Source organism: Scleropages formosus, chromosome 11 (assembly GCF_900964775.1).
Source record: "Scleropages formosus chromosome 11, fSclFor1.1, whole genome shotgun sequence".
Lineage (NCBI taxonomy): Eukaryota > Metazoa > Chordata > Actinopteri > Osteoglossiformes > Osteoglossidae > Scleropages > Scleropages formosus.
The window spans coordinates 4330685-4356236 of record NC_041816.1 but is presented as its reverse complement, the minus strand read 5'-3'; the positions used below and the strand labels follow the sequence as shown (position 1 = coordinate 4356236).

Below are 25552 nucleotides of genomic sequence, written 5' to 3'. Positions count from 1 at the left end.
TGTGAGGGGGTCAAATTACCATAATTTGTTATGGAAAGGAAAATTACTTAAATGAAAAATTTCTGGGGGGCACAGTGGCGCAGTGGGTTGGACCTTGTCCTGCTCTCTGGTGGGTCTGGGGTTCGAGTCCCGCTTGGGGTGCCTTGCGACGGACTGGCGTCCTGTCCTGGGTGCGTCCCCTCCCCCTCCGGCCTTATGCCCTGTGTTGCCGGGTAGGCTCCGGTTCCCCGCGACCCCGTATGGGACAGGCGGTTCAGAATGTGTGTGTGAAAAATTGATCTTTTTCAAGAAAGCCATTGTTTTGTGAACTGGTTCTCATGTTGAAAAAGTGCTTCACTGGTGAGTGTTCCATTTTCATCTTTTGTGAATTTAAAAACCACATTGCTACTAAAAAGCTCATTTTCTGCAGTATCTGCAGAGAATAGTGTGAATTTATCCAGTTTTTAATTGCTCTGCTTTACCCTTTTTAAAGGGTGCTTGACCTCAAGGGATGCTATTACAGCAGCCATCTGTGGTAAGTGCAGTAAACTAAAGAGTTTGTAAACAACAAGTTTGCAAACTAAACAGTATTGCAAACACACTTAAAAGAAGAAACAAGCAAACACAAAGTCTTATCTGGATTTAAAAATTACACTTTTAATGTAGTTACTTTGATTTTAATCAAGGTGTTCTTATGGCCCTTGGCAATACCTCAAAAGCCGCACACAAACTGTGCCGCACACTTATTTTCTGTAAAAAAAAAACTGGTTGAAAAAAACTCACTGAACTGTTGTGTACCAGTGTGTGAGAACCTCAAAACCATGCAGCAACTGTACCACAATATTCTTCTAAAAACCTGCGACTAACCAGAATAATGCAAAGATGACTGGATTGATGATACTCATTTTTCCACCCTTCCAGGATGGAGAGAGGGCCATTTAACAGACAAAACTGCTGTTCTACTGACCGATAAGTGCAGTGCATGGTGGGGGGAAAGACTATTTTCAAAAAGACAGTGTTATAGTATTTTTTCCTTTACAGAGCACAGTTATACAAGGGCTGACTGTGCCGCAAGATATTAATTCAGTGCTGTCTCACGCTTCAGGATTTGTAAGACATTGTGATAGTACTCATATTATAGACTGAAGGTATTGAGCCAAAGCGATGTCACAATAGCATAAATATAACCACTGGAAATCTTAGTTAAGACATAGTTCCACACGGGCCCTTGCAGAGCATTACCCTGTGCACGTTTAGATGAATTACAGCACAGACAAGTGGACACTCACTGATGGTGGTGAATACGTTGGTGAAGCAGAAGTAATCCACGGCGTTGAAGGACAACAGGTGGTACAGGAACTGCTCCTTCTCATCATCGCAGCGGAGGAAGGCGTAGCGTTTATACAGTTTCCTGCAACAGTCAAGTTCAGTGCCATGGAAACACTCCGCAGGTCTGAGTGCAGCAGCTGACTGTTTACTGATACACATATGACCTATGTTATATTCAGTGTTCTACTACCTACATATCGTTCCTAGACACAGGAGAATAATTTTCTAGTAAATCGTCTACATTATAATATGACCCTGTGTCTAGTCCTGCCAAGGGATTAAGTTCATGTACTGAACCCCATCAATAAATAAGAACTTCAATTTCAACGGTAGAGACAGAAAACAGCGATATTTCAAGAAGAAACAGATGCCTTAGGTCTATTAACTTCCTTTTAACTTGACCTTGAATGACCACTCAGAAAAAAACATAGCCATTACATCAGAGAGATACCGTACAGAGGTGGCACAACTTTTGACTACGATAAACACGGTTTCCTCACTTGGTCAGCTCTTGGTCCGAAAGCAGCTGTTTAAGGTGTCTGGACAGTAGCTTTTTCTCCATGGAGAGGCGCACCCAGGCTCTTGCCTTACCCACATCTGTCTTGATCTCGCCAATGTTCTGGATGTGCCTGTAGGGAAGCAATCGCTAGATTCATCTCGATACCGTACCCCATTTATGTAGCCTTACTACAACATGCCAGGATCAGTGAACTGGGTCTCACTTGGATTCACACCTTGACCAGTGACCACAGTATCATGAAGGCATCATGCTCCCCTCCAGGGATAAACAGGGGAAGGAAACGGATTAGTCCAGTGTTTTGGCCTGCCACCTGTCAGCGATTGCAGCCATTATGCCTCATTACAGCTGTGTGTAAAGGTCCTGCAAACCACTAAGTAGTAGTCTGTTTCCTGAATGGTATGTTATAGCTTTTCCTGCGATATTAGCTTTAAGAGGCAGCCACTACGTAATGTTAATGCGAAACACTCGTCAGTGTCTCTACAAACTGACACACAGCATGGATGTCTGCCACGCTTCCCTTACAAAGGGAAAATTATTTTTTGCTCAGCTAACTGACACTTGAACCCACAGAGGTATTTTTTTTTTCCTCACTTGACTTTCACTTGGGAGTTTTTCGTTCCTTTCCTCCGTGATGTACATCGCTTTGGAGAAAAGCGTCTGCTAAACGAATACATGTAAATTTAAAACTAAGTAGTCTCTTTTGGGAGGGGGGTGTGGTGGTGCAGCAGGTTTGGCCGGGGCCTGCTCTCTGGTGGGTCTGAGGTTCGAGTCCTGCTTGGGGTGCCGTCTGACGGACCGGCATCCTGTCCTGGGTGTGTCCCCTCCCCCTCCAGCCTTGCGCCATGTGTTGCCAGGTTAGGCTCCGGTTCACCACGACCCTCCTTGGGACAAGTGGTTTCAGACAATGTGTCTGTGTAGTCTCTTTCTGTTCTTACAAAAGCACTCTTGCTACCTCAGGACACACACTCTGGCTGTTAAATGCTACAATTTAATACATGCTGTTTTAATTTTGTAACATCTGATGGTACTTTAAAATAAAGATAATGGAAAGACCACTACAGGAAATTTGGTTAAGAGCTATAATACAAGAATGGTGATAAAACCGAGGTTGACTAAATACATCAAGGAAAGTGAAAGCAAACCTAATGCCCATTACTGGATACCTGTACTGAAACAGTCACAATTTTGCATAAGGGCATAAGTTTTAAGAAATTAATAAAGAAAATTATACCACAAAGTGTAAATGCAAAATAAAAACTATGATCACCAAGTATCACAAGGTGGCAGTAAAGAGCTAATTTCATAACATACCATGAAAGGACACAAACCAAGTTCCTTTATTTCTGAATATGAAATATATTCGAAAATAGCATTTAATATTTAAGTTACTTAATCGTAAGTGTTAAGAATAAAAGTTATCTGGACTAGAGGCGATGCACTGCATTTCACAAACCTATTGCTGGGACTGTAACGTCAATCGACATTGTACTTTCCAGCAAGCAAAGGCTGTTTGCTTCAAATAAGCAGGTAATGGCATATGCTACAGCTACTGTATCTCTATTGCTGGCCTTGTAAACGTCTTTCTTCAATGAAAGCCGGTCAGCAGACATGGTAACACACTCCATCTCCAGCACCTGGATGGCAGAAAGGGTTGTTAGGTGACTCACCTCACATCTTGGATGAGGGAAACCTTGAGGGGCGGCAGAGCAGACCCAGCATCCGACCTGCGTCTTTCCGAGTCATGAATGAAGCCTTTGGAAGAAGTAGAGTGGGATGCAGTCTCAGTATGGTGCACCAGGTGAGATGCACGAACAGGCATATTTCATACAAAAGCTGGAATACCCACATGCTGTGAAAGACTGTTCTCTGGTATTCATCAGGCTTCACTGATACCTGAACTGGCCTGTGTGATGGATTCTATACATTACTATACTACAGATTTAAAAAAAAAAAAAAAAAAAAAAAAAAAAAAAAAAACCATGAATGTTTGTGCTATGCTGTCATATACTTGACATGGGTGATGGGCCAAACATATGTGAACAGCAATAAAGATCACCTTGCCTGTTCTTTCTGCAATAGATCCCTTGTCTTTGGGTATCTAAAGCAGTGCACATTTGCCCTTCATTTCCCCCCATGCCATGATGAGACAAGAGTCTTACCCGGTGGGCCCAAACCACCAGGCGTAGTGTCCTCCTTCTCCTTGCTCTCCTGGTAGTGAAGCAGGTGTGACCACAAAGCTGATTTTCCCTGGCAGGTGGACAGCAGGAAGGTGAGTTTTAGTCATTGCCAAGACGGCAGTCAAAGGTGAAACTTCACACCTTGAACAGTGTTGTCCTCAGTCCTCTCAAGGTGCCAGCATAGTCAGATATGCTTGAACATCTGAAAATGCTTTACAGAGCCTGCCGCCAAACTCAACAGCCTAAGCAGTGAAGGAGAAGCTGTTTCCTTGAAGTGCCCATTCGTGACTGCCTCTGCAGGACCCAATTGTGAGAGCTAGAGCAATAAATGTACTCTTCCGTTTCTTTAACTCTATGTAGCTTTTCGATGAGCAGTACTGAGAAGCTTTCATTTATTTATTTTTATTTATTTAGCAGATGCTTTCAGTTTTAGTTCAATCAAACAAAATGAAAGCACCCAGTCCTTCTACCAGACAAAAGTGAGATTGCTGAATTCACACCCTCAGAAAGCTGACCAACTGATTCAGGCATCAGGTAACCGACCGGCAGTTTACCTGCTTGACCTGCAGGCCATGGCTCCAGATGCGCTCCAGCAGGTCACACAGGCTGGCGATGAGAGTGTTTTCCTCCACGCCTGTGATGCTGCCTTCCCCGTGTCCCAGCTCCACAGCCTCCCTCCCCATCTTCTCCACCAGCATGCGCTTGGTCTGGAGCACAAACAAGGTATTAACAGTGAAGAAGAATACAACACCACAGACATGGAGACTGACCTATACTCTACAACCACTGAGCAGCTTAAAAAAAAAAAAAAAAAACTTTTCAATACCCAAAGCAATATTTCTTAGCATTTGGAAGCTTATATCTATAGAAAACAAGATATTTACTAGAGCAATTCAAAGAATCCTACTCAAGAATGCAGCAGATGGACCCCAAACTAACATCAATTCTTCTTAAGCCACAACCTCACCTGCTGCTGTTTCTTCAGCTACTTGAGATACTTTAACTCAGAGGTCCATAGACTGAAATCAATAGAGGGGAAAAAAAAAAGGGGGGTGAGGACCCAAAGAGGAAATACCTTGTTTCTGCACTCCTTCAGCAGGCCTTCCACAAACTTCCAGTTGGTCTGCGCAATGACTGAGGGGGACAGGTTGGACAGCTTGGGCTGCCGAATTGTTGTACCCAGGTTCCTTGCCTCCTGGATATACTTCTGTGGCCAGAAAGGAGGGGGGGATCAAAGAAGGGACAGAACAAGAAAAGGGAATATGGTCAAATCATTGCCAGAAAACAGAGCTCAAGTAAACTTAGACAATGTGGATTTTCCTGCCTAGCTACTCTCTCTACTCATGGAACTTTGTTAATCCTTGCAGAGAAATGTATACCCAGCAGCTTATCACATGAGGAAAAAAATATAACAAGTTATAGAGTTATACTAAACAAAAACAACAAATCAATTTAAAAACATTTACATTTATTCATTTAGCAGACGCTTTTCTCCAAAGCAACGTACAACTCAGAGAAAATACAATTTGTACATTACATTAGGAGAAAGAGACACAGTTGCAGACATATGATTAAGTAAACCTATTTTGTTTCTTTCCACTTTATGGAAAGATGTTCATTGCACGAGTAACTGCATAAAACTCAGGACAGACTAATCCTAATCACCTTCCTACAATTTTTTTCTTTCTTTTTTAAAAAAAAGGTACACAAACATTTAAATACAATACAGGAGTAGCAGCTATGTAAAGGCTTATATATAACTGACATTTACAAATCACTGTTGTACTACACAAAAATCAAGGAAGTACAATGAAATGTGGGTTGGTAGAAAGTGCAATCAGACCTAGTGGGATATTCTGTAATGCCCAAAAAAAACCCAATTCTAGCGAAAATTAGACAGACCTCCTCTAAGCCTCTAGAACTAATGTTCACCTCTAAACTGATTTATATTGGACCAGAAACCACATCTTTCTATGGATGAATAGGTCTGTATGTCCACTGTCTGCCAGACATTGTGATGAAAAACAATACATTTGTGACTCAAACACTTAAAAGACAAGGGAGCATGCAAGATCAGTTTCCACGGTTACCATTAACCGTATCCACAGGATCCATCCATGTCTGGCATTCATACAGAATCATTCTTAAGAGAGAGATTGGAATGCAGATCACACTGTGTTTGATTTCAAGTCCCACAAAGGTGGACGGACACACGACACGCTGCAGGAAACTACCCGACAATCCCCCTCAACACATACCAGGTCCACAGACACAGACTTAAGGCAGGGCCTGACGGACTGTGACTGCCAATAGTAGTCCAGAGCCAGCAGGAGCTGAAGCTCAGGAATGAGACATTCCCAGTGCTGAAGGAGGAGCAGCAGGTGAGAGGCGAGTAAGGGAGAAACATGCAGCAAAGAAGAGAAAGTCATGCAAAAGTAAAAATGCAATTAAAACATAACTCTGAAGCACATGCAAGCACATTAACAGAGAGAAAAGGTACACAAAGAGAAATAACATGTGGTTATGGACTCAAGACAAGATGATAAAAAGGGTTATAGATTGCAGTGATGGTGACAAAGGCCAACCTCTCTCTGGTCGTTGTCCAAGTACAGGTGTTCTGCATGTTGCTTCTGCCTGTCCTTTCGTCTCCATTGTGCTGGAGCACTCCTCTTCGTCCACCTGCAACATACATGCTATGCTGTTTGAAATGCTGACACAATTTGGTCCAAGTATGCCAGTTTAAGGTTTACGTCCCATTAGGAAAAAAACTACTTTAAGAAGTTTTGCTTCTGCGTTTCTAACCAACTGAATTCTGTGGTTTCAAATATTTTAAACATCCATCACTGCTGTTGTCTCTTAATGGCCAGGTTATAACAGATCTGCTGGAAGGCCCATTTCCAGCAAACCCTCTTCCAGTGTTACTTCTTAATTGTAAAAAGCAGAGGTGGCCAGCAGTAACAACTATAACCCTGCTCCAGAGCTGGAGGAATACAGCCAGAACGTGGCACTAGCAGCATTGCCACCATACGGAGAGGTGTGTGTGGAAAGTGACCACAAAGGGTTCTCTCTCAGGGGTTCCTTATGCTGCTCACTTGTTGCTAGTGGGTCCGGCAGAGAGCACATCAGACTGTAACCGGGGGAAGAAGCCCGGCTCGTAGCGGCCCTGTCCAATTTTCATGTCTAGCAGGTGGGGGTGCAGCGCAGTGTGGTCAATCTTGGAGAGCCGCATCTCGATGGCCTTCTCTGAAAAAGCAAAAGAGGGAAAGCCACTGCATGTCATCCTGGCACACCAAATCACTCCTGTCATAAAGCTTTTCTCCATTGCCTCCAGTTCTGTTCTCCATTAAGTTTTTTTTTCCCCCCGAAATAAACTGCTTTTCAAGGGCATCAGCTCTCAGTAAAATGACAGCACTTTGAGCTACATCTCTGAAAATAGTTCCGAAACCAACGCTGGCCATTAAGGGATATAAAACATTTTTGTATAACTGTAGGCAACAGAGTAAAACCAAAAAAAGAGGGTCTGTTTTCACACTGGGAACAATGGCTGCAAAATTTCACATGCTGAACTGGGAAAAAGAAATGAGCAGATTAGACTCCACCACCTCACAGCATTTTTGCTCACCTTCACAACAGAAGCAGAAACCAAGTACTAAAGCAAAGCAAGAATAAACCTCTCTCAACCTTTACCAGGAAAGCACCAGGCTTGTCAGAACCAGCAGCAATGTTTTGTGCATGGGAGAGGAGGGAATCTTTTTCCTTTCACTGACCAAACCTATTTTCCTTTTTTGAGAGGAATGGCATATTCCTCCAGGTCAACAGAATGTGTGCAGAGTGTATACTTACACATGGTTTCTTACTGTGTAGCATTTTCATTGTACAGCAAGTAGACATCTGAAAAGCACGTTTAAAGAAAACCACAACACAGACTGGTTTTGCTGCTGATCTGATACCAGTTTAAATTTTAAGAGTTAATTTACCAGTTGTCTTATTGTTTTGGAGTTTGTTAAATCACCCCTAGCACCTTTGGGGAAAAAAATTACAGGGATCAGATTTGTTCAGAATCTCATTACTGAGATTTAAGTGTAGAGATTGAAATCCGATAGCAGAAAATTAAAAAGTGATTTGTTTAAAGACTACGATGGAAACACATGTACGGAGCAAGGAGAGAGGGTTTTGATTTTTGCTTGGTTTTAGTTCCCATACTGCAGTGGTGCCATGCATCCTGAGAACCACCACCCAAAGACACCAGTCGGACACAAGGAGGACGTGTCATTACTAATGGGAGCGTCGTGACTTTCCGGGTCAATGGAGTGAGGGGGAATGGCTATCAGACTGACATTGTCAAAGCGCTTTTTGAGAGCCGTCTCTGAAAACAAAAACAGTTTATCAACAAGAAGCATTCCATACTGTCATACCCTTGTCTCAGTAAATGTCATGCAAGACTACCAAAAACAGGTCTTATAGGAAACAGGCTAAGACAGGGGACACATTTGACATCTTATTCAGCTTCCTCAGCCTTCAGCACATCGTCTCTATTAATTTGTAGTTTTACAGTACAATGTTATCTTGAAGGAACACCAAAACAAAGACAACAGTTTTCAATGAAGGAAAACGTTAAGGTGTACAGAGACTAAGAGGAGTGCGTCCCCTTGGTTCTCACCGGCCTCGTCGACGGTGGTGCACTTCTGGTACATGGAAGTGCGCAGCGTGGGCGTCCGGACATTCAGCATGCGAACCTTGTCCACCCTGGCATCGAACACCCGGAGCGCATGCTCCTTATCTTCCTCATTGTGGCAAAGGATCTTGCTGTCGATGAAGGAGGCGAATGTCTGTGTCTCCAAAAAACGAGACAAGAAGGGCAGGTAGGGCTCCGGTTGGTCTGAAAGGAAGGAGGCCTAGAGAACACAAAAAGGCAAAGTACACTGAGCTTTCCTTACCCATCACTGAGCCATAATTGACTAAACCAGAGGGCACAGGGTCATTTTTACAAGATCCTGAAAAATTCAAGGCGATGAAACGACTTGAGTACATACTTTGTTTACCATTTGCCTTACTTTATCTAGGAAGAAAAGCAAGACATTCACTTGTGTTGTCCCAGAAATCAACAGGCCATAGAGGATTTTGTTCCAACTTTCATCACGGAATCAGCTTCATTTCGTGTAGCATACAATCGTTTTACTCAAAATATACAGATAAAATCGTAACACGTAAAACACACACATCATCATCTGAAATCGCTTGTCCCATGCAGGGTCACGGGGAGCCAGAGCCTAACCCGGCAGCATTGGGTGTAAGGCTGGAGGGGGAGGGGACACACCCAGGATGGGACACCAGTCTGTCACAAGGCACACCAAGCAGGACTTGAACCCTAGACCCACTGGAAAGCAGGACCTGGTCAAACCCACTGCGCCCCCATAACACGTAAAACTCTGCACGAAAAACCACAGCAGCGTGATGCTTACAACTGCATGTGCTGTATTAATTGTGCCAAAAATACTTAATTGTGTCTAAAGAGGCAGATCTTTGAATAAAAGCCCACAAACCCTGGAGACTGCCAGTTTGAGGCTTGGCAACCACTGAGCCAAGACATTAAGTGAGTACATTCACAGAACAGAATGGTTTGTAGCCAGAACTGAAAGCCTTGAGCCCAGTGCTGCGGTACATTGGGCCGTACACCTCTCACCTTGTCAAAATTCTGCATCTGCTCCCGGTTGCTGAACCACGAATCCTTGTCCTGGCTGGACTGGATGACGAACACCTCGTAGTCGGCAAACATCTGCGTGAAACGGTTGGCAAAGATCTCACGCACACGGATGTTGAGTTGGTGCATACGCAGCTCGTCCTCGTCGCACTGCAACTTCAGGTCCTTGTTGCTACTGGGACTCTCCTTCACATCCAGCTGTGGGGATGTTGAGCGGACCACAATACTGGTTATACATATGTGTGACTGAGCTCAAGGCTGTCAAAAGCAGCCATATCACCACTAGGACCATTACTGCCACAGGTCTGCATACCAACACATCTATATTCATATTCGGAACACTAAACCAGGGTGTTTATTAGAATGTTCACAAGAAGGCAAATTAACATATACAACAGTGTACATTCTCAGAACCACTTGTCCCATACGAGGTCACGGGGAACCGGAGCCTACCCGGTAACAGGGCGTAAGGCCGGAGGGGGAGGGGGACACACCCAGGACGGGACGCCAGTCCGTCGCAAGGCACCCCAAGCGGGACTCAAACCCCAGACCCACTGGAGAGCAGGACCCGGTCCAACCCACTGCGCCACCGCACCCCCTCACAACAGTGTACATAGTAGGTAAATATCCAACATACTGAAATGAATTCAATTAAAAAGGAATAAACTGTCCTCATCAAGCTGCCAGCAGGTCCACCAACAGTACCTCAGGATTCCTCCTCCTCTAACAGACACGGTCCAGAGAACCCCTACCACCATCCTGGGCTGACACACTGCCAACTATGAAAATAAAATCCATAGCTAACCTATTATAATAAATCAAAAATGTGCTGATAACACAAAACTTAAGTACTAAACCACAGCATGCTGGCCTAGTTAAGTTTTTAAAAACATTTACAAATCAAATCTTCCTCTGTTTAAAAAAAAAAAAAAAAAAAAAACACTATTAATCTTCCTCAGAATACTTGGCAAAACTCAAGAAAATAGATCAGCAAAAATGTCTCATTATTGCCATTACTAGTTCTCTTTTCTTTAAGGAAAAAAAAAAAAGAAAATCATCCCTGCCCAGATAAAAATGCTTTTACATTTATGTGATTATAATATAAAAGTGCTTATTTAAAACGAATCCTATAAACACAAGGTGGCATATTTGTGACTGTGTTTAAACCAGGCTGCTTGAGAAAATTATTTTAAATAACAATATGGTGTGCATTTTCCTGCTTCCAGTTATGCAAATACTACAGCCTGTTTTGTGCGCTGAGCTCTTTTTAATTTGACGTGATGCGTCGGGACATTGGAGGCTGCGAGAGATGGAAAGGGGGGAGAGGCTGTCACTTAGTGTTATCTTTTTCACGCGTCCCAGGTTTGACCGGGGGGGGGCAACATGAGCCTCGGAGAGGAAGTGAGCACATCATTTTGACTGATGAAGAAACCAAATGAGTTAAATGACACATTCTTCTCCTAATCTGTGGTCAAGCCATGTCCATTTGAACTGAGCAGCTCTCCAAAAACGGAACGAAACATGGAGGGGGAGACAGCTGGACACACAGGACGTTTCAGACATAAGGTCAGACAGGATCTGCAACTCTGTCTCTGACACCGCATGTTGACACTACTGGGAACGTGAACGTTGCGAGTTCAAATTTCTAGAGGGGCTATGAAGCACTAACCTTTGAGGATGGACCTTAGATGAGTTTGGTTTGTTTAAAACAATAAGCTGAGAGACAGAAAGACATTAATAGAATTTCACAGCCGAGTTTTGAAACTACCATTCTGGTCAGAATGCGGGTCATGACCTCGGTGGCAGAAGCAGCAGTTATACAACAGAGGTGCTAAACATGATGTAAATTAAGACAATAGAATGTAGCCTGTCTAGAGATGGACAAGGTCACCACCACAGATAAGCAGCTTAAATTCACTGGGCAGGACAAGCTTCTGATCAAGGATTTGCCTGTTTGTTACATCTCTGGTATCCCAGCACTTGACCTGTAACTCAACTGCTCACGCTCAAAGTGAGCTGCAATTTGTGTAGCTATGTGTGCCTGAATAGGTCCACATGCCGTGGTTTGGTAGCAGGGTGATTTCGGTTCATTCCCAGCCATGTCGCTCAGGTTAACCGTAGATGCTCCTCACAACCTTCTTAGCGTATAGATATTTGAATAGCCTCCATCCAATAAAAGAGTCTTTATTCTGCACTTAATGTGATTATAAAATTTTAAGATTTAAGATGTCAAGTTCAGAACAAATACAGTATATGATGATTACATAGACAGGAGAGACGGTGGTCTGTCGAGTCCTTTGAGATGGCAAACACTGCACGTAAACACTGGACCCTACATTCTGACAATGAGGTCCTGTGTCTTGAGGTGAATGAATGCATCTCGCCTGACTCCCACTCACCTTCTCAAGGCTGACTCCAGTCCTTTTGACCAGTGCCTGCAGACGGGCAATGGTCTCATTCTCCTTCAGCAAATAGGAGCTCAGCGGCGATCCTGCCAGATTGCCGTTGCGCCGATCTGAGACCACGTCACATGCGCGGAAGCCCTTTAGCTTGGCCATGCCTTCACCCCGTTGAAGGTCACCCTCCGGTGGGATGCCAAATGCCATCAGTGCCTCAGAGATCTCCTGGATGAACTCAAGTTTGTTGGGGAACTGTGGCAGGTCCTCCGGTAGCTCAAGTAAGTGGTTGTCAATGTCCACAAAGCACAGGTTGGCCTAGGGAAAAAAAGTTACTTGCCTCTAATCACATAATGTCATACTGCAGTTAAACCATCCCAGGGAAAACTAGTTTTTTTCCTACCATCTTTCAATCCATAAGGATAAGACACCACCTTGGTAGAAGAATCATGCCAAATTATATATCGCAATAAATATTGCTTTGATTTCCACACAATCCAAGACCAAACACAGCAAATACTTATGACTCACGAGCTTCAGTCCCCTCTCATGCATTTTCACTGTTTACAATGGTAAGACTCCAAATGTCTTAAAACCAACACGTACAAAAAACATACCCAGCCCAGTAAAGACCACACTGGTTAGATCAATTCAGAGGTCTGTTATCCCAGGCACGTTTACACCAGCACAGATAACGTAGGTCGGAGGTAACATAAAATGACTGCGTAACTCAAGTCAAAGTGAAAGGAATTCTAAAAAGAGTTCCTAATTCATCTTAATTTCATTTATATTTAAAAAGGTAACAAATGACAAAGCCATACAGCATTGTACCTTCCCTTTTCCAATATTACAAAAAAAAAAAAAAAAAAAACTTTCCAGGAAACAGAAATCCTTCAGAAGGCTGAAAGAATGCTACAATCAAGCTCAATCTTTTGACAAAAATCTAAACACACACACACAATCTGTTCTGTAAGGCCCCAATATCTTTCCAACTATGTCATACCATTCCTGTACTGACAATATGAGACAGGAAACAAAGATGAGGGTAGGGCAGAGTAAACACTGGGCATAGTGCAATTATCCATAGTCCTGCCACCCCACACACATTGCCCTCATATTTGACTTATCACAGTAACCTCAGCCAGCAAGTAGATGTGTAAAAACTTGTAAATTGTGAACTCAGAACAGCTCTACTTGTAGTGCATCGTGACAAATCAATGCATCTTCTAAAACTCCTTTATGCTAACACAGAAGTTATAACTTGCCAAGGACGTAGGCATCAGCAGAATAAAGTGACAAAAGCAAACATTTCTCAAATTCCAGCAATTTACACAGTACATGAAGAAAAAGGGCTTGGAGTGTGAGAGACAGAGCGCTGGTGCCGAAAACAATGAATTTGTATTGCTTTTATTTCACAGCTCGCAAAAGGTAAGCACAGAGAGTACCATATTCACATCCATCAAGAGAGTGCTAGCTTACATGGAGGGTGTAAAACAATTTACCACGTGCCTCATGCGTAGGGAAAGAGCAGCCTACCTCTTGAGGGAGCTCCAGCTTGGAGCGGTCATCCTGCCCGTTGGAGTGTAGGCCCATCAGGTAGGGAACAGGAGCGTCCAGAAAGTGCAGCAGTGATGCTGGCAGGATGGGTACATACACGTGCTGCCACTGGAAGGGGAACATCAGGGTCGTGATGCTTTCAGCCACAGTCATCAGCCTTTGGTAATCTGCAGGACACAGAGTATGGAAGAACACTCAGTTTGGAATGGAAGAGGTCCTAACACCTAGGAAATTTCACTCATCATTTAGATTGCCAGAACATACTAAAACCCAAAGGTCTAATTCATGAATTCATATAGATTATATTGGTCCCACAAGGCCTACTTTGCATAACTGTCTGGTCATGTTCTTCCATATGTACAAAGTCTCAGGGTTGTTTACAAAAGTAATTAAACAGGGTGACGCTTAGCAGGAAACGACAAAGTGGTCCTCCGACAGTGCGCAAGAGTATCGGAAACGCATGCAAAGCTGAGGTTATTCTTCTGAACTCTATACGTTTCTTGGGAAACGAATCCCTGAATGCTTCTACAACCGCACTCGGGCCGGATCATTTGACTCTGAAGTGCTCTAGAGCCCACAGAGACCTATTTACAGGACAAAGGAGTGATGACTTCCTGCCTATTGGATGAAGACAAATAGCCTCTGTTCTTCACAGGAATACAAACTTAAGACAGTAAGGTTATTATTCCACCAGAATCCAAGCAGAAACATTTAACCAAGTTTACAGCAGCACTTCCATATTAATAAACTATGAGCTATATGTATAGCTGTTGAATTTGTTGCCTTGTTGCCAAGAGAGAACACTTCTTTCTGCTCACTCCCTAAACAGAGCCTCTTCAGCCTGGGTCCCTGTCTGCCCACGTTTCCTCCTGCTTTGAATTTGTCCCCCAGAAACAGGCTGGCGACCCAGGGACAGGAATACTAATCCATCTATCCTCCCACTTCTAGCGGAAAGGACAGCCTTTTCGACACAAAACGCAGCCTCTGCACCAGCCTCCTGGTGCCAGACAGACATCAGGTTTGGCGGAGCACCAGGCCAGGACTCTTGAGGTGTCAGCGCTGTCAGGTAATTAATTACAGGGCTCATTTAATTGTAGCCTAAGAGAATCTCACACTGAACGGAACTTTAGACATCACCCTTTGAAACTGGTGGAATAGCATGCATTTGGTATTATTACTTATTCGTTTAGTTGATACTTCTCTCCAAAGTGACTTATAATGTAAAGTTTGCAAACTAAGCAACTTAGTGATTTACCAATTTATATAGCTGTGTTACTTTATCAATTAAGGATAGGCACCTCAATTAAGGGTAATACGGGGAAGTGACAAGTAGAACTGTCATCTTGCCAACACGCCACCTGCACCCCTCACGTGTCTCTCTTAGCACTGGGTCACACAAGGAGCAATCAGTAACTAGTAATAACTGACCAAATGACAGAGCAGAAAAGTACAGAAGGGAAAAATCAGACATCACCTTCAAGAAATGAAAATATCCTGAAACATCTGTGTCTAGTTTACACCCGTTCCCCTCCCCCCCCAATAAATTTATTGTGCAACCAATTTTTCCGATGCACACCCGGACCAGGCCCCAATATCTTCTAATGTCGCACGTTTAATTCCTCATAACACTTTGCTCGCATTTCTGCAGCAGAGGCTGAGTGCAGATGATGTCACTTCCAACCAATCAAATCCATGATGCAACACTTCCTCCTCCTGCTCAGTGTGTTGCTTGGCAACACTACAGCAGTGCACCTGAAGATGCTCCTTGTACTCTGCAAAACAGCCTCCCCTCCTGTTCATTCGCCTTGTAAGGCTTTGCCATATGCTTCCGGTCTCCTTATGTTTCTTACCTGGAGCGCAGCGAGGACAGAGCCTGCTGCTTTCAAAACAAGAATCAGTTCGTGACAAACGGCCTTCGAAGGGATTAATAATGCAAGAAAGGAAAGATGTGACGTATTGACTGACAAGTTTTTCCACCAAAAACCAATAGCTCCATGGTGAAAGTCTGATTAAATACATTTTATTTTACATCATGAATTTTAAGGAATTATTATTTTGTACAAAGGGGGTGCGGTGGCGCAGTGGGTTGGACCACAGTCCTGCTGTCCGGTGGGTCTGGGGTTCGAGTCCCGCTTGGGGTGCCTTGCGACGGACTGGCGTCCTGTCCTGGGTGTGTCCCCTCCCCCTCCGGCCTTACGCCCTGTGTTGCCGGGTAGGCTCCGGTTCCCCGTGACCCCATATGGGACAAGCGGCTCTGAAGATGTGTGTGTGTGTGTATTTTGTACAATCACGGTAGACTACACTGGGGGGGAAAAATCAATAGTGTTGCCTAGAACAGTAGGTGTAACTGATTAAAGCTTAAAGCTCAAATGTGCACTGGCGAATTGACATTACAGTTATTTGTGACTTTTGCTGTTCTGACTCAAAGCAACATGAATACTGAGACTTTAAGGAACCGTTTTTATAATATAACTAACAGCCTTATTTAAACAAACACGTAGTGGGTTGGTAAGAGTCTGGGGTCAACTAGGGTTGTTAAAAACTGTTCCGCAGAGTCTGATATCCCACCAGTACACACTGAAGAAATGGGCAGTTGCGAGACCACAGAGTTTTGTGTCTTAGCCAGAACGTGAAACCGCAGGCAGCACGGTAGGACCCCTTTTGTCAAGCAGACCAAAACGCAAGACACAGAGAGACGCAAGCAGTCTTTAGTATGATACAGGATGCCACTCAAAAATGTCCCTGAATGTCTAATTCATAAGACACTGAACAACTTTTAATGAATGTCAAGAAGTAAATTCCCCAAACAGATGCCAAGACCACTGCGATCTCCAAGAGCCACCAAAATTGCACTTTAACTACATGTAATTTAAATGTGCAAAGACAGCTGATCATGAATGTCAATCACTAAAATCTAAGAAAATGTCATAATTAACAGTACAGGCCACACCGATGAGGGAAAGGCGTTCTTTTACAGCTAAGGACTTCCTCCTCAAGGCAGAGTGTAGAAAGGGTTTGAGGGTTTGACAGACTCACGCTGGGAGTAGAGCAGAATCTGGATCTCCAGCAGAGCACAGGTGAACAGCTGGAGCACGTTCTCAACCCCGAGCAACTGGAACATGTCGCCAAGCGGGAACTCGAAGAGTGGCAGTTCGCTCGTACTCGGTCGCTGGCACACCACAGGGCTGTACACACCCAAAAACTTGAGGGAGCGCCCAGGTGGGGGCAGCGGTACCTCGTACAACACATTGAAGATGTAACTCTCCAGGGGCAGTGGTGGCGGCTGGGCTGAGGAGACAGCCTGGTGGAGCTGCTCTAGGACCTTCCGGCAGGCCTGCGGGAAGGCCATTGGCGCCATAAGGCAGATGCACTTGGAGACGTAAAGTGTGTCACGGGTGATGTCGTAGGAGTTGAAACGTTGTAGGCGGGAAATAGAGGGTGAGGCTTGAAGGAGCCCATGGGAGTCCTCGATTCCAGTGGGGGTCGCAGAAGGCATATGCAGGATATCATACTGCTCAGCATTGTGCATATGGTACAGCGTCTGCATGGCACTGCAGATCTGCTTGCTTGTCACCTCCTCGTAGAAGGTAAGGGCAAAGCCATAGGTGCGCGAGCCATCCTCCCGCGTGATAATGAAGGAGTGGAACTGGGGCTCACGGCTGTCCGCCTGCGTTCGGAACGACAACCCCTTCGGCATGCAGAGCTAGGTAGAAGGAGAGCAATGTGTCACGTCACTTTAGGACAACAGTAAACTGATGGCATTAAACCATTCTAGTACAGTTAAACATTCTCTGTTACATATTCAGAGAACTAGACAACTCTGTATCCTCCTGAGACCCAGCAAAAAAAAGGTGTTTGGGTATATTTCTAGGAATTCTGGGAAGTTTTCCCAAACTCCACCATGAAACACGTGGTATCGTTTCAAAAGCTCAGAATGTCTTTGTAAGGTGCATTAGTACTCAGCATTGTAACATGCACAGTTTTGAAGATGCACTGAAAAATGTGTGTTCTCTGGAGTGGACAAAATTAAAAGGCTAGATCTCAGTAGGACATCCCCCCCTCCTCCTCAGGTCATGTATTTTAAACTGCACCCAGAGACACGAACCATGCCCACAGCATCCTGGTCAAAAGGACTCCACTCCACATTCTCAGGATAGTGTGCTAGGACCTTGGACTTGAAAGTTCTCCGCAGAGGACTTTGGTCAAAATTCTCACCTGGAGAATTAAAAAAAAAAAAAAAAAAAAGACAAAGGGACAGGGATCAGGGCACTAGGGTGGTGCATGAGACAAGCAAAAGTTAAACACTGATGAAACATCCAAAACAGAGATGAGCTCGAGGCACTAGACACCGCCCACGGGAAACAAGGAAGTGAGAACAGTTGTGAGAGAACAAGTCATACTGCATAAGGCGCTGCCACCTCCATAATGCAAACTGGATTTTGCATAGAAGCCAGAAGAGAAAATGTAAATCATTTCCAAACAATTTAAAGGGGAACACAAAGATCTGTGAAGCCAGATTTGTAAGTCGCACTCAAACGTAGCCTTTTGTGATATGTTGCAGAGAGGAGATGGATGGCTCCATCTCTTCTCTTGTATGGAAAGGTGGCAGCATGTTCAGCAATACAGCAAAAACCCACAACCAAATAAAAGAAAAAAAAAAAAAAAAAAAAACAACCATTCACATCAATCAAGACAAAATGCAAGTGACTCAAACAGTAGTAAAACTCAAGCAGAGGCAATGTGCACACGAAGACGGTGGTTCGTAGTGAATGAGCAGGCAAGTAGACATTGACCAAGCAAAAACCAGTGAGACCAGTGTGAGCAGCACTGGATGCTTAAGGCCTAGACAGTGTTGAGTGCTTCAGATTGGCTCATTTATACAGTAGCTGCTGACGTGAGATTAGGAAGAGCAAAAGGGCGGACAGAATTTCTCCCCGAATTCCCTCCACCTGCGGAGAAGAGCTCATCTCAAAGACATTCACAAAAAAAAAAAAAAAAAAAAAAAAAAAAGAAGGTGCTGTGAATGAAGGGCCATCAGGTTAAAGGTTACAGGGCACAAGCAGAGCAAAGAAGATAAAGGAACCATTGGGTGCGGGGCGAGGGTGTTGGAGGGAGGGTTACCTTCATTTGCACTCGCCGACATTCGCCTGGCCCCATCGTTGTGTTTAGTAGCCTGAATATACTGGCATAAAGCTACACAATAGATAAAACAACAGTTAATCACATGACTGGGGAGAGCAAATAGTTTGTGAGAGCAGAGCTCCAGTCCCAGCATCCCGAGGGACAGGCAGACGGTTTCCGCTTCGCTACTGCTTTTAAACCAGCTGACCTGTAGGAAACAAATCCAAGTGATTTGAGTTTTACTATGAACTGCAACACACACACACACACACACACACACACACACACACACACACACACACACACACACACACACACACACACACACATTTTCAGAACCGCTCATAACATACGGGGTCGCGGGGAACCGGAGCCTACCCGGCAACACAGGGCGTAAGGCCGGAGGGGGAGGGGACACACCCAGGACGGGACGCCAGTCCGTCGCAAGGCACCCCAAGCGGGACTCGAACCCCAGACCCACCAGAGAGCAGGACTGTGGTCCAACCCACTGCACCACCGCACCCCCCACGCAACAAAACACATTATGTACTAATTTCTGGATTCAGATTTCAATGTATCTATACACAGTATCAGTCAAAATACCTTTAGACACAAATACATGCCTCGGGTTTGTGCAGCTGTTTAAAAAATGGGGGATATAAGGCATGCAAGACTTAGAGATAACTTTCAATTTATACAAGTATGTACAGAAACTTACAGCACAAAAGCTATCAATTAAGAGGGGAGAAGATTAAAAAAAAAAATCAGGAAGTGTATATTTGACTGATACTATATATAAAAACAGTATAAGCCACATATTGTCAAAATTAGCTGGTTTAAAAAGAGGATGGCTAAGATGAAGTGATGGCAAGTGCCTGTGAAAATAAGGGGAAAAAATACAACTTTATTTGAATTTCTGTCGGATGTCCAGAGGTTGAGAACTTCTGAGCGGCTGTGTGGTGTACAAAGACTTACCGTTGTCACTTGGACCCTCTGCAACTGAAACTTCCCAGGGCAAAGTCTGGGACAGTGTGCAACAGACCGACACTTTTGAGCTTACAACCTGCTCTGTCTACTCACATTATAAAAATATAATGACAGAGCAAGAAAACGGTACCGCATGGTATTCATCACATAGCACCAGAAGGCTGAATGACAAAACATTTCTTGTAGGAGGGGAAAAAATTGCATGTATCTGGAAAAAAAAAATATCTGAGGTAGCCACTGGCAGGCACTGTCCCTCGAGCTCGCCGTCGCATGACTGACCGGTATCAATGACATTACACTGCTGTGATAAAAATCAGGGCTGTTGCCCTTCTTTGACAATGTGATCAGAATCAATAGAGGAGCCTGCATGTTGGAAGAAAACAGATTAAGGATGGCGCTGCAAGCATGACTGCAGGAGCCCTGCACTCAGTCAATACACCCAGGTGATGGATGACAGCTAGGGGCCTTGTCCAAACACACTCCGGGTTTCATGCCACAAGCTGCCTGAGCTGCCTTTAATCCCAAAAGCATCCTTCCTTCCCGCTCGGAGAACACCGAAACTAAAAACAGGGATACGAACAGAGGCACTCGTTGTTATAATGGTCACAAGTTGCAGCCACAAGAAAACAGCAGAGCTGGAAATAAAATCAGGATTCCACAAAAAGTATGTTGGTTTACACCAGCAGCTTATGTTGATGAAAAGTCCTAGACGGTGTGGAGCGAACCAGAGCCATATGAGGAGAAAAGGACACAGCTGATGGAAGTGGGCCAGGCCAGAGCCAGAGCTAGAGCTCTATCCTTATTCATGCTACGTTCATCTCCGAGTCCTCATGGAGCCTCACGTCCCCTCGCATTTCACCCCTTTGAGCTCTTTCACCCTGTACTTTCCTGTGGAGTTTCCATCACATCTCACACACAAGCCACACTGTCTCACAGCCCAAGGCTGAGGGAGAGAACACGAGTGGGAGGGAGAGGAGGATGGGGGTTCACGAAGACGTTGCTGATTCACGATGACACCGAGGCCGCCGCATTCCCTCGTGAATCCACCCACCAGACAGCCTGCCCGCCCTCTGGAAATCCGTGTCTGAATGTTCATGGATATCAGCCGTGGCCCACGGTGACGATAACACCACCCCGAGTCACGACACGCGCAGGAGGCAGAGCCGCTCTGACGGCCTCACCTAAGACGCACCCGTGACGCATCCCCGGTTGCCTGCTCGACAGCCACACGCAGCAAAGGCGTTCCCGTGATTTTCAACACGCTGCGCTCCAATGGCTCCATCACCAAGACAACACACAACACTGTCACTTTCACTCTAGGAAAAAGGCTGCAATGAGCTAGTGCGTCTCAGCAAGGAACATGCCAACAATTCAGGCAGCCGGAGCCTTGACACCAGCAAACTACAATGGCACAATGGGTAACATTACATAATTTTTAAGTAGGTTTACCTGCAAAAATGTTATCATTTTCATTTAAAATAAAGGCCTGTAGAGAAATTAGACCTGTCACTGCCAAAGGCTCTGAGCCAATAAGATGACTTTGGACCCCTTGTATTTCCCTTTAAAGGCTGGAAACGTGATGTTGGAAAGTGTGTGAACATCGTGATGCCGCCGTGCGAGAGCAAAAGGCGAAAGGGGACGAGGACAGGATGATAAAGAACTTGTCAGCGAAAATAACGCGGTTTAGTCAAGGTGAAAACATGATGACGACTCGCTTGGCTCAGAATCGGCACTTATGCAGATGACTAACGCTGAAAAACCAAAGTGTAAACCGCAGGTGCCAATACAAAGCCCTGGGAGATTCTGTGATTTTCCAAAAGCCGCAGACTTGTTACTTGCAGCTCTTGTGAAAATGTTGAGAATTACAGAAATGTTGTCTCGGCCCAACATCAAAACTTAGGTAAATGGCATCCTCAGAAAATTCCATGCCTTACCAACATCTTCCTACAACAGAGGAAGATGGTAAGATTGATTAAAAATGAGGAAATTACTTTTTACTTCAAACTTGCTGATTCACGCATTTCCAAGGGTGGACTGCATCTACCCAAAGTGAGATCATCAACCCTGTGCTGAACATTTGGGATCTGTCTAGACGGCACCTGGACATCCTTGACTGCAAAAACCGCAAGTACAACCCCAAGTTGTCCAACTAGATAGTGTGACAAGATCAGAGAGACAGCAATCTAGGCCTTTATGCCTGATATAACATCTCTGTGTCAAATGGTTGATCGCTACTCACACCATCATGGCCAGGTTTTGAGCATCTCTTTTACTCGTGTTATTCTACACTATGGGACCTTTCCAAGAAAGGGTTAACCAGAGCTGCTCTGAAAGCTCAAATTACAAAAAAGGACACACATTCTTCTACCATACTATTTTTTCCCATGATATTACACTTTGACAACCCTGAATTTTACAGGATTCATAGACATTTTCACCATTCATGTGATTAAGAGCCATTTATCATCATTTACTACCTTTATTCATTCAGCACTTTTCTCCCACACCTTATTCACTTACACTGCCATATACATCTTACAATGGCTCACGCATCCACACGCCAGTGAAATCACTCATCAGCAGTGATGAACAGCGAAGAACAAACTGAGCAATATGGCTGTTCGCCCCACACCCAAAGTCAAATTCGTATGCGTCCTCAAGTCAATGACATCTCAGAGAAAGAGCTGCATTTACAGTGAGCTGCACAGTGAAAGAGGCTCATTCGCTGATGGCAGAGACGTAATCTGACACATTAGAGTTGCTTTAGGATTAATATCAAGGCAGAAAGAGTCTTTGCTGCTTTGACCTTTATCACACACCCTGGGGGCCAGAGACAAAAACTATGGAATTAATATCCAAAAACAAACAAGGAAAAAAACACTAGTATTTAGTCACATATAAAGTCATAATATGAGAAAGTACATTTCAAAGTGCTTGCATTTGTTTATATATACAACCTGTTTTATCTGTGATGGTGTAAAAAATGCATTCAGTGTAGACTGTATATTGTAAGTTTTCCCAGAGGGATAAATCATACAAACTTAACGTTGTAAGTGGCTTTGGACAAAAGCAGGACCTAATCATACTAAAAAGAACAAATTAATAAACACACACACTATCTGAAGCCGTTTGTCCTGAGCAGGGTCACAACAAGCGGAGCCAAACCCGGCAGCACAGAGCACAAGGCTGGAGGGGGAGGGGACACACCCCGGATGGGACGCCAGTCCATTGCAAAACACGCACCCCAGACCCACCGGAGAGCAGGACCTGGCCAAACCCGCTGTGCCACCGTACCCCAATTAATAAATAAAACAATAATAATGTGTTTCAATAACTGAAATGTAGTGTACAGAAAGCCTCAATGTCAGAGAAGCCTGCTGACATCACTCAGCACAGCCTCAGACTCCTTTTTCGAACACAGTCACCTCTCCGAAAATCTGATGATTGATGACTGGTCATGTTACACGTGCGGTGAGCAGCAGCCACGGGTGCGACAGAGCTGTGTGTTCTTGGCACAAAGCAGAGTACTGATGTCGCAATGGACGGCGTGCGGTGGGACCAATCAGAAGAGAGAGCTGACATAAACCCCTCCTACAGCAAACTGCCCCCTGAACATCTTAAAGTGACAAGGACAAATATAAATGTGGGAAAGCCCTGTCTGACCTCCAACCGGAGTGGGTTGCTTACCTGAGAGCATGACAATAGGTCAAGTTTACTATATTCACCCAAATCTAAAAATGCAGAACGTGTAGCAACAGAAAGCTGATGGCAAACATCATCTGTGGACTTATACAGGACTGCATATCCTTCATATCCTTAAAGATTCAGAGAGGCAGACCTCACCTCTCATTGAGAGGGGAAGTGAAACAAGACACCCTGATTTTTACCCTTCAAACAGATCTCACAATAAAGCAGCATATGAGAGGGGCATTCATAACTCTGAACACAGGCAGTCAGTCTCCGAGCCTGGCTTGAATCCTCTGCGCATTTGGATAACCGTACTTCTAAAATTAAATGAGAAAAGAACAAATAAGACAAACCAGTTGCTCACGCCTCCTACAGAACCAACCAGATATCACCTCCTTCAAATAAAAATGTTGTTGTATGATTGTTCTGGCTCGATAGTAGTAATGAATAGTGCAGGGGGAGCGGGGAGTCTAGTAGTTAGAGGTTCGAGCCTCACCTCCAGTTGTAGTACCCTGGAGCAAGGTACTTACCCCTCAATCTCTCCAGTAAAATTACTCAGCTGTATAAATGGGTAAATAGTTGCAAGTATCTTAACATTGTAAGATGCTTTGGAGAAAAGTATTAGCTAAATGAATAAATCACACACACTGTCTACAACCATTTGTCCTGAGTAGGGTAGGGGTGAGCCGGAGCCTAACCCGGCAACACAGGGTGCAGGGCTGGGGGGGGGGGGGGGGACACACCCAGGACGGGACGCTAGTCTGTCACAAGGCACCCCAAGCAGGACTTGAACCCCAGACCCACCACAGAGCGAGCCCCGGCCAAATCCGCTGTGCCACCGCACCCCCCTAAATTAATAAATGGAAATTTATATGTAAGTGGTGGTTTATCAGCATGAATACAAGAACCATGGTACATCCTTCTGATCATTCATTTCACATTGGTAACGGTGGTATTTTAATGGCCCTTGGCTCCGTACTCACTTGGTAAACGTATTTTGGGCCAATGTGGTTCAGGTGGTCAGCAGGGAAAAAAAAAAAAAAAAAAACAAAAAAAGGAGTTCGTTGCCAGTCAACAAGAAGAAGAAAAAAAAAAACAAAACATTCACACCACTCCAAACAAATGTGAAGTCTCGCTTTAGCATCTTTCAAGGTGAAACTGATACCAAAGGCAGTGCACAGCTATGCAACCCATGCCTCTGTTATCGGAGGGGAAAGCATCGGCATTGAGGGATTCCTTTCAGCTGTGCTGCTCAATAGGGAGCAACAGGATGAAAGCCACAGAGCTCCATTTGACCTGTCAAGGAAAAGATATCCTGCTATATTTAAAAGTCTGGTATAATGCAGTGAGTATGTTGACAGCCCCGGGATTGATAAACAACTCATCTACATAAATTACCACAAAAGGCTTCTGAGGGTCAATGCAGAACTTTCTATCCATTTACTCTGAAATGAAAAGGGTTTTCAGCAGCTCCAGTTATAGCTACTTACAGATCAAACCGAACTAACTTTCTCTTATATCTAAAGGTCTCCTCTGCTTCCTCACAGCATTCCCTGGAAATCAGGGGTTGTTCTCAGAGCAGGAGGTGAAACGCCATTTGCGGTTTAGCTTGTCTGACTGACTGATTCCTGCAATTGGACAAGAACTGTATCTGATATCTGTTTGAGTCACACACTGTGAAGACCATATGCTTCTGAAACTGGTAACAGTGGCTGGCTCAGAATATCCCTGCTCTGTGTGGTGGTGACGCATTTACTTAGTTAGAAGATGAGGTAATAAAGCCGTCCTCCACAAGCCACTTTATCGTGGCATACAATCTTCAGCACCAAACCACATTTGAAAAAGCACTCTTCCACACGAGGGGCTTCCCAAACACAAATGCCAGTTAGTCATGGCTCCCCTTCCAGGCCAAAACCCTTGCTAGAAGGAAGGCCATGATGCTCTCAGGGCTGCATCTTCATTCACGAATGAGTTCGTGACCTGCAACCATGCAGTGCCGGGCCTCTTCTGTGCAACTGCTTCTGCAAGAACTTTATCGTGAAGCCCCCTCCTTGCGCAAGGCTGAGGGCAAGGAGTAGAAAGCTAGAGCACTGTACAA

The 25552-nt window shown here is 44.5% G+C and overlaps 1 protein-coding gene across 4 annotated transcripts in view; it reads right to left on the bottom strand.

The window, feature by feature from the left end:
• Positions 1-25552, bottom strand: part of LOC108934638 (DENN domain-containing protein 5A-like) — a 45685-nt gene that overhangs the window by 4217 nt on the left and 15916 nt on the right. The window contains exons 1-17 of one of the 4 annotated variants that reach the window (XM_018752597.2): positions 19756-22680; positions 18781-18852; positions 17765-17874; positions 16696-17362; positions 13639-13826; positions 12106-12420; positions 9689-9904; positions 8666-8900; positions 8282-8371; positions 7098-7248; positions 6591-6684; positions 5081-5212; positions 4560-4712; positions 3988-4075; positions 3496-3580; positions 1809-1937; positions 1269-1390 (exon numbers count right to left, since the gene is read on the bottom strand). In XM_018752597.2, the coding sequence (XP_018608113.1) occupies positions 1269-1390; positions 1809-1937; positions 3496-3580; positions 3988-4075; positions 4560-4712; positions 5081-5212; positions 6591-6684; positions 7098-7248; positions 8282-8371; positions 8666-8900; positions 9689-9904; positions 12106-12420; positions 13639-13826; positions 16696-17362; positions 17765-17874; positions 18781-18802 (2797 nt within the window). In that variant the 5' untranslated portion in view covers positions 18803-18852; positions 19756-22680. Of the gene's footprint in view, positions 1-1268; positions 1391-1808; positions 1938-3495; positions 3581-3987; positions 4076-4559; positions 4713-5080; positions 5213-6590; positions 6685-7097; positions 7249-8281; positions 8372-8665; positions 8901-9688; positions 9905-12105; positions 12421-13638; positions 13827-16695; positions 17363-17764; positions 17875-18780; positions 18853-19755; positions 22681-25552 lie in introns of those variants that run through there. The other 3 variants (XM_018752595.2, XM_018752596.2, XM_018752598.2) reach the window with 3 other exon arrangements.